General features: G+C 35.4%; 1 protein-coding gene across 1 annotated transcript; it reads left to right on the forward strand.

Moving 5' to 3' along the window:
- Nucleotides 1–2,627: 2,627 nt before the first annotated feature.
- Nucleotides 2,628–9,039, forward strand: LOC131080013 (uncharacterized). Its single transcript, XM_058018069.2, has 10 exons — nucleotides 2,628–3,247; nucleotides 4,678–4,841; nucleotides 4,945–5,141; nucleotides 5,282–5,557; nucleotides 5,694–5,752; nucleotides 5,859–5,895; nucleotides 7,356–7,427; nucleotides 7,531–7,681; nucleotides 7,861–8,013; nucleotides 8,229–9,039. Exons 1-10 carry the CDS (start codon nucleotides 3,082–3,084, stop codon nucleotides 8,685–8,687), a joined length of 1,734 nt encoding a protein of 577 aa, XP_057874052.2. The 5' UTR covers nucleotides 2,628–3,081; the 3' UTR covers nucleotides 8,688–9,039.
- Nucleotides 9,040–9,414: the final 375 nt, after the last annotated feature.

Below are 9,414 nucleotides of genomic sequence, written 5' to 3' on the forward strand. Positions count from 1 at the left end.
ATACACATTGCAAAGAAATCCTAATTTTTCTTCTAGACTCTCGACGGCTATAATTTCCACTCTTCAATTTAAAACATAATTCAACTATCAATATCATACACAATACAAACAAACGATAATTGTAATATTACTTATTATTAAAAAAATTAACCTTTAAACTAAAAATACTATCTCAATCATTAAAAAATATTCAACAACTTATTTTTTTTGTATACGTAACTCTTTTTCTTTATTAAATTTATTTTTACATTATTATATAACAAAAATATAACACGTGTAAAGAACAAGTTTCGTGAGGGGCAAGATGGCTTTTGATGGCCGAGTGGTGTGGAATGTTTTTAACATCCCCAACATATTATTTACTCGGTTTAAAAGCATTTTTGTAAAAAAAATAAAGTTGGCTGGAATAATGTTATTTTGAAACCCCAACTGAGCTAAATTAATTCCCTTTAGGTAGTTGAAAAAAAATAAAATTATAAAAAAATTACTTTGCATTTGTCAAAAAGTCTTCATACCTTGTGTATGCATTATATCTTGGAATAAAGGTTCTATAAAAAATAAACTTCTCTTTCACATTTAAAAGTATGACATGATATTTTTTTCTTCTAGATTGATAAGTTTTTAAAAAAATTGGACTTTTTAAATTAGTTGAGTAAGGAATTCTTATTTAGTTTATGTCATTAATGTAAGTAATTCAAATCTATCTCATCCCTTATAGTATTACAAGTGGTTCAAATTTGTGGACCCCGATCTTATCCCCTACACCAATACATGTGGTTCGAACATGTGAGCTTACTGGTACAACAAAGAAGATGGAAATTTTTAGGTTTGCTAAGACAATCGAGGTTTCAAACAAAAGACCTTGATGTCATCCCCCACATTAACTCAAATGGTTAAAACTTGCAGACCTCAACCTTATCTCTCACATTAATACAAATATGCAAGCTTAGTTGTCTGGAAAATCCTATGAACTCAAAAACCCAATTGAAGTTTGAACTTTGATGGCAACATCAACAATGCCAAGTTTTAACCAACATCCATGCCCATAACAATTATTAATTATATTTAGGAGTCAATAATATTATTATTTACAATTATGTAATAAGATTGCTATTGTTTATTAAGAATTAAATATCAAAGTGTACTCATTAAGTTAAAGTTGTCCATTAACACTTATTATTGAGTTAAATTTGTAATTTATTTATTTTCCATAAATTAATAATGAATGAGAGAGTGATACAAATTTTTAATAAAAATCAAAATTGTATAATATTTTAAAATATTTCTCATTATTATAATTTGTAAAAATCTCAAATTTATTCATCATTTTTCTATAATAAATTGCAAATTTAATTCAGAACATTGATTATACAAAATACATCAAGAGATATCTATTTCTCTTATATATTACAAAATTGATTAAAAAAATAAAACTATATCTATATATGGTGTGATGGTTAAATTTTGGTGTTGTTATTCTTATTGCCACTAAGGTTGAAACCCTTGCCAACCATTGCGATCATGGACATTGTTTTCATGCTAATCAATCATGCATGCGGGTTTGAACATTCAAGTTGATGTTGTTGGCGTTCATGTGAAGTGATCTTGTGTTCCAAACCATCACTGGGTTAGTGTGCTATGGGCTATGTGTCTTTGTTGAGCTATTGTACTCGCAAATGTAAACTATTCACATTAATGGTGCATGTTCATGCTAGAGATGGGGTCCCCCGTTTGTGGCCTCACCCAACGTAAACCAAGCTAAAAACTCAATTTATAATGAAAAGTTATCTTGTGTTCCAAATCATCGTTGGGCTAGTACGCTCGTAGGCTTGTCTCTATTGAGCTATTGTACACATGGATACAAACTATTCACATTAATGTTGTGCATCTATGTTAGAGATGAGGTCCCTCATTTGTGGCCTCACCTAACATAGACAAAGCTAGAAACTACATATATAATGAAAAGTAATCTTGAGTTCCAAACCATCATTAGGCTAGTGTGCTCGTGGATATTGTGTCTCTCTTGAGTCATTATATTCGTGGCTGCAAACTATTCACGTTAATATTGTGCATTTATATCGAGATGAGGTCCTTCGTTTATGACCTCACCAAATACAAATCAAACTAAAAACTTCCTATATAATGAAAACTAGAGATTTCTATGTACATGGTTCTTCACATCCCCTTGTACAACTTTATAAAATCTGTGACGAAAAATCTCTACCTAATTATAATGAAAAGTGATAAAACTAAATTTTGCTAGTATTCTATTTCTCAAATCAATCTTACTTCGAGGCTTTTGATATGGAGAAGTTACTGCAGGCTTTAAATCTGATTTCATGAGGGGAATATTATTGTGCGTGTTACTTTAATGTCTTTATCTTGTACCAGTCACTTTGAATGCTTTTTCTTAATTAAACATGGTGGGCAAAGTTTTCAAACCAGGGAGATGGAGGGCCATGGCTGTATCCAAGTGCAATGGAATGACTCAGCAGCGTGGACTAAGTGCCACGCGCCACCATGCTTATGTGGAGTTGGTGGCCGAAACATTCTGTTGATTTCATTTGATTTTCGTGGGAGCTGACGTAAAATTAATAGCAAGATTCGGCATGGCGTTCGTTGGTTCGTTAGCCATGTTTTTTTGTCTTTGGGCAGTTAGTTTTATAATAGCTGGTGCGCTGTTTGTTGCGATGTGATGAGATTTAAGCTCTATTTTTTCTCCCCGCCTTAAAACTGCTACAATTTCGAGTTTTTCTTCACATTTCCATTAGTCATAAATCCGTGTTGCAAACGAGTCGCAATGTTGAATATGGCGTTCTAGAAGGGGCCTTTTCACCGCTTAATAGAGTTAAATATAATATTAACCATTGACTGATGGTAATGGTTTTTGTTGCAGTCATTTTTGACTACCCATTTAAAGAATTGATTGCTAATTCAAATCCTCCTCTTCCTTCTCCGACCTGCGATTCTTGACCAAATAATGTTAATCGATCAAGCAAATCGATTGCGTACATATGGGGAATTGGTGCAACAGGAATAAGAGGAGGAACAAATTTCAGCACTGTTTTCAGAATTACAAGCATGAATTCATGTTGGAAAGTGAGTTGGGTAGTGTTTGTGTTTGCTCTGTGGGGCATTGCAGAGGCACATTCCCGAGGAAGTTCGTATTTTGAGAATCCCTCTTTGAGAATCAAATACAATGCATTGGCAGCAGAATCGCTGGTTTCGTGCCCACAATCCAGAGCAGGTACAATTTCGTATTCAAATTGCTATGAATTTCAATTTCTGCGACATAATTCTCACTATACACAGACAGGACACAATTTTTCTTTATACCCAAGACTGCAAATCTGATACATTTGTTCTTATATCAAAAAGAGAATCATCTGGCCCAAGGACGCATGATTTTTCTTTTTCCATTTTATGTTTTTTTGGTTTTGTTTTGGTGGGAAAGTGGGCTTGTTTTGTAGGGGGAATGGGCTTGCAATGATCAGATATGATCATATTTATGTGACTTTATTCCTTGTGCTATGTGGGAATTATTACAGCAAACCTTAAATTTCTGGCCTTATAGACAATGGAGTGAAAACAGATTTCTCAATAAATTAAATTCCGGTTTCATTCAGCAGCCCTGCATTTTGCTCCGGGTTTCCCCCAAAATTTGAAATTTCTGAATTCCTTTTGAGCAATGGGTGCCGTTTTGAAGATACCATTCATTAGTGCGAGGGGATATATGCTGCAATTTTTCATTCTCGCTAGAGGGACTAATGGAGATGTGTGAAATAAATTGGAACTCATAATGCGTATGTCCAAATTTTGTTTGCTCTTATGCCCAAATCTTGATTGCTGCTGTCCTTGGATGTTTCTAAATAATATTTAACTTGGGAAGGAAATAATTCTCAAAATTTAATAATCTTTTGCTCGAGTAGTCCCGATTTTTATCTTTATTATTGGTGTTCCCCAAACGGGAACTAGGGAGGGCAGTGCTTGTCTTATAAGAGTCCAATTCGTTATTGAATTCAATCGTTCAGGTAGTTACATGATCGGGAGTTCCAGTCACCTTGTCCAAATTATGGTGGAAATGGCTATCCAGTTCTTACATGCATCGTATAAATTATCCTCATATATCATAATTTATACATTGATATACCATAGGAACTGAATAGCCGCTTCCAATTCTGATTACTCTTGTCACTGGATGTTTCTAATTAATTATTGACATCCTCATAAATTCTGGAAACCATAAACCACTAGAGCCTTCAATTGCCCACGCTAGGGGCCAATTTGATTTATAGGAGGAGGAATATGAGAGTGAGTTGAACAGTGTTACATTAGGTTAAGCTCTGCATCATGGTGTACCTCTGTTCAGAAATCCTCACTACCCTTTCATTATTTATTATGCATTATGTAGGGACTACATTAGTTTGGATGCTCTTGCAGGCTTTCATGTTTCCTCATCTTTCATTCTTGAGTATACATTTAGGTGGTGCTGATTTTGATTTGAAACTGCACAAGTTCTTGCAAGCATTCATGTTTTCTCATCCATTGTCTAACTTCAAGCACTTATTACAGTGCTTTTCTAATTTTGAATCCTATCTGTTTTGCTTCCAGCATTCATTTGAAACAGCCTGTGTCATTGCAGTCTTCCATAATTTCTTATCCTCTGTTTTATTTCAGCACATCACTTGGGCAGGACTTTGTTGCAAGAAAGCAATAGCACAGGAGGGGACCAACAGAATGGAACCTACACAGCTTTGGTTGCAAGAAACAGGATTGATCCTCTCGATCATTTCAAAAGATACAAAGGAGGGTATGACATAGAAAACAAGCATTATTGGGCGGTAAAAATTCTTATCCTGTCAAGATAACCTGCTTTGAATTGTATATGGAGGCAAACTAAATAATCGTAATTAAAGAAATGACAGCAGAATCGTATCATTGCAGTCAACAGTTTTCACTGGCGCATATGGATATGCTATTGCAGCTGTCTGGACTATTGTTGGTGTGCTTTATGGAACATATTTGGTAGTCAAATCCTGCTGCTGTAACAAGAACAGGAAGAATATATATCATAAACCTCATTCAGATGCATACTATATCTGGGAATTCAGGGCTCTAATTCTCCTCACTTTAGTTATCATGTAAGATTTGCACCTCCCTATCCTCAAAAAGCCAAACTTTGTACCATAGCCCTGTGCTAAAATATCATAAAAGAAATTTTGGAATTACATAGATCTTAATAGTATGATTAAGTTTTTAATAATAAACTGTAAAACTGCAGAGTCACTTCAGGAATTGTTCTTGCTGGGAACACTCGCTTCCATACAAGGGCAAAAAGGGTCGAGAGAACAGTTTTAGGGGCTGCTGATAGTGCCACAGAAACAGTCGATAATGTGACCTCAACCATGAAAATAATGCAGGAAGACTTACGTCCTTACGACAAGAATGCTTATGAGCGCTTGAACGAGACTGCAGAAACTCTTCAAAAGGCAGCTTTGAACATACATGACAAAGTTTATAAAAACAAACATGCAGTGGACATTGGCTTACGAATACTGTAATTTTTCTTTCTTTCAATTCCAATGACTTCTTTCCATTTCTGGGTTGAAAGACATTGGTGACATTTATTTATTGTAATGCATAACTTCTCAATGAAAATCAGGGTACTGATTAGTATAAATGCTTCTTTGCAGCTATATTACAGTTGCTGTGCTTGTGTCCATTAACTTGGGTTTTGTGGTCTCTGCAGTAGGTACAAACTCATTTCCTTATGTAGTTTTACACCTGTATCCAGATTAATGTATTCCTTATTATCAAGTTGTTTTCACTGATTTGCAAGAACAATTCTGTTGATGCAGCTATCTTCCTTTTGCATTGGCGCCGACTATTTTATTTGTAAGTGATTTTACAAAGCCTCTCAAGCAATATATTTCTTTCTTTATTTTGGAAATATGGTAAAATATCCCAAAGCCTTCACAATATGTCTTTAAGTTTATGCTATAGTGGTTGGTCATCTATACTTCTGCTGTTAAAGGCCAGAGAGCTACAGTGATTATGTTGAAGCAGATGTATATTCACAATTAATATAATTATATATGTGATGCTCAGACTGGTCTGTGCCATCCAATTACTTATTTATATTGGAAAAAGAGCACAAAAATTGATTCATACAAGCTGTTTGGAGGACAAAGCAAAGAAAAAAAAACTCCCAAGGAGCACAAGAACAGTGTAAACATCTATCAAAACATTCTCACAAGGAACGCATAAGACAACCAAAGTCTAGCATGAACCCACACTTATGTAACCCAACATAAAAGCCCAAAAAATCACAACCAGGAACCAATCAGATTCTCTTGTCCCTGTCTTTGACGGCTCCTTCCTTGTTGAAACTTGCTTCTCTGCATTTTTCACCCTAAATTCCAAGCACTCCCTAACCCACCACTCAGCATGAACACTTTTCTAACATCTCTCAGAGTCATCAGGAGCACGGCTGGAGCTGGCAACATCCTCTTCAGCAGCATCAGGGTTGACAAGATCATCCACAGAGACAACACTGCTTCCCACTCATGGGGGCAAGCGCACAGGGATTGACAAATCATCATTGTCATATTGTAGGTCATCCTCAAATTCACCAATAGTTGAATTAGGAGCAGCATCAAGAGGAGGTCCAATGATCATCTCTTTCTAATCCCAATGAGGAATTGGTGAACCACTTGAAGCAAACTTTTGACTTTCTTAATGTTCCTTGTAATCTGAAAGTTAATCTACAAGGAAACCATAAAACAATTGACATATCTTAAGACACTAATTAGGTCCTTTCTGTCTCCTTTAAAAAACATCATTATTCCTAGCAATCCAAATGTACAAAAAAATCTTGGAGGAGAACACCAACCACAACCTAGACAAATGCTTACACAACAAAACATTAGAACTAATACAATTGAAAAGAACATTCAACCAACTGATTAAATCTTTCTTAGCAAATTTAACCTGGAGGGCAAAAAAACATTCCAAACAAGCTGAGAAAAGGGATGAAAAAGGGTGAATATCAGTCTCCTCTGCACCACAAACCAACAATTTGATTCTTTACTACTTAAATAAGACTTTGTAAGTCTAGTGTGGTCTCAGAAAACAATGCCATGAACTAGTCTAGTGTGATCTCACAAAACAATGCCATGAACTTGAATCCAGAAACAATCTGTTTTGCGAAATCAAGACTCAAAAAACTTACAGCGTTTCTGTCTTATCTATTAGTTTTGTGTTTCAGAAATGGTGTTGAAGATGTTTTATTAAGCATCTTTTCTTATTGAACCTGTTATTCTACCCTTGGATCTTATAATGGTGTTCTTTTGCAGAATTATTATCATTTGCTCGCTCATGACAACACTTAGTTGGGCTTATTGTGGTTTTTCTTATGCTATTCATACGTAAGTGAGCACCCACTTCCCACAACTTAAATCAAAATATAGGTTAAGGCTGACACTTCTTTTAACCATATTTTCACCTTGGTCTGTTTGTTTCGCCCTTCAGGTTTGCAAAGGACACCTGCTTGGCTTTGAAAGAATACCAAGTTAATCCATATAATACCACTTTGAATGCAATTCTCCCTTGTATGGATCTTGAAGAAGCAGCTGACACTCTGGCAAAGACTCGAGGAGGAGTGCATCTTTTGATTCGGCAGGTATGCTTAGATTACTGGTTAAGGTTATTCTTTGAGCCAGAGTTATAGACTATTGAAAATACAGAATGCCCAAGATGGTTTAGATGATATAATTCTGATAGGTTCTAGATATTATATTTTTCATAACCCAAGTTTAGTGCCAGGAGAAATTTTCTTATGTGAAAATGCTTTGCATGCAGTTAAACCAAAACATTTCAACGTTGCAGTCATCTTCAATTAGTACCATAATAAATATTCCCTATGTATGCGATCCATTTTCTGACGCACCCGACTATGAATATACACCCGATGGATGTGCTAACAATACCATTCAAATTGGACAGATTTCTACTGTAAGTATAACAACAAAATTTAAAGCTTTGTAAGGTTCATCATTATGCTTGTAACTGCTTTTTCTTTCTTTTGCAAGGATTGCTCTAAGCAATCTGCATTGCTAATGTTTCTTGGCTGCACCTTTCAGTACATTTGAGCTATTTTGGTCATTTCTACCATTAGTACTATTTCTCTGGTTTTTTGACTCCATGAATATTTTTGTGATCTTTTGCAGCTATTGGAGGCATTCAAATGCTCTGGAAATGATACTCAACAATGTACGGCAGAAGGGAAGTTCATAACACAAAGTAACTTTGATAGAGCACAAGCATACACAGCATCAATTCAGAATCTATTGGATATATTTCCAGAGTTGGAAAGTCTGACAAACTGCTCTTTTGTCAAGGACACCTTCTCCACCATTCTGAATGAGCAATGCAGCTCACTCAAGTCATCCATAAACCAAATCTGGATACCTCTGATTATTTTGTCTACATGCATGATATTTATGGTGATTTTGTGGATTTCAAAGGCTCATCAATATGGAGAGAGAGAGTTTTCTGAGGGATCTATTATCCCCCATGACACCCCCATTAATTCACCAAAGAAACAACAAAACCCTTCAAAGTCCTCTATTCAAATGGACTACATTCAAGATAAAGCTGCAAACCAATTTGTTCTCAACTGTACATAATCTCTACCTGTTGATTGTTTAAGCAGGGTGCAAAGTATTTTTATACAAAAGAGATCATCTAAGTAGTTGACAAGAAGAGCCAACAAACACACAGCCCCCACGACCATATTTCCCTTAATCAATGCATTCACAAATCCAACACATATGTTGAGCACGAAGGTTATTTAATTATTATTTCATACAGAAAAAGAAAAAGATTAGGCAGTATTTTTACTGGGCAAGAGAATTTTTTGTAAAGATTATTAGAAAGGCTAGTTTTGAATAATGTGTAGTGAAGAAGGTTGAGGACAAAGTTCTCCCTCCCTCCATCTTTTGAAATCAAATATATTTATTAGCTCTTTTTCCACTTGAATTTTGGTTATGTTGTAAGTTTGGACTGCTACTCTTTCACCAAGGAGAAACACAATTACCAGTGAAAGAGCGGCTAGTGTTGAACAGGAACACCCACATGGTGCTTTTGGTGTACTATTAGTAGCAGTGCAGAAGGTGTTCCAAGGAAAGATGATGTTATTGAAGCTATCTCTGATTGCAAACTAAAAACTATCATTGATGAGTTAGCTAGAGACCCTCTTCCATTCATTATTTCAAAGAGAGTGTGGCGAGTTGCATCCCACATAAAATTAACCCTAAGTATAGCCATTTGCTTGACCACCATCTTTCCATGTAAGAGATCAGAAAATCCATTCATTATATGGCTTTGGAGAAGAGTCTAGGAACATATGGCATT

This window comes from Cryptomeria japonica, chromosome 3 (genome assembly GCF_030272615.1).
Source record: "Cryptomeria japonica chromosome 3, Sugi_1.0, whole genome shotgun sequence".
NCBI classification, from domain to species: Eukaryota; Viridiplantae; Streptophyta; class Pinopsida; order Cupressales; family Cupressaceae; genus Cryptomeria; species Cryptomeria japonica.

Excerpts from the sequence above, each read along its gene's own strand:
- LOC131080013 (XM_058018069.2), top strand. The coding sequence starts at position 3,082 with ATGAATTCATGTTGGAAAGTGAGTTGGGTAGTGTTTGTGTTTGCTCTG. Across the intron at positions 5,558-5,693 it reads GACATTGGCTTACGAATACT|CTATATTACAGTTGCTGTGC; the intron begins GTAATTTTTCTT and ends GCTTCTTTGCAG. Across the intron at positions 7,428-7,530 it reads TTTTCTTATGCTATTCATAC|GTTTGCAAAGGACACCTGCT; the intron begins GTAAGTGAGCAC and ends TTCGCCCTTCAG.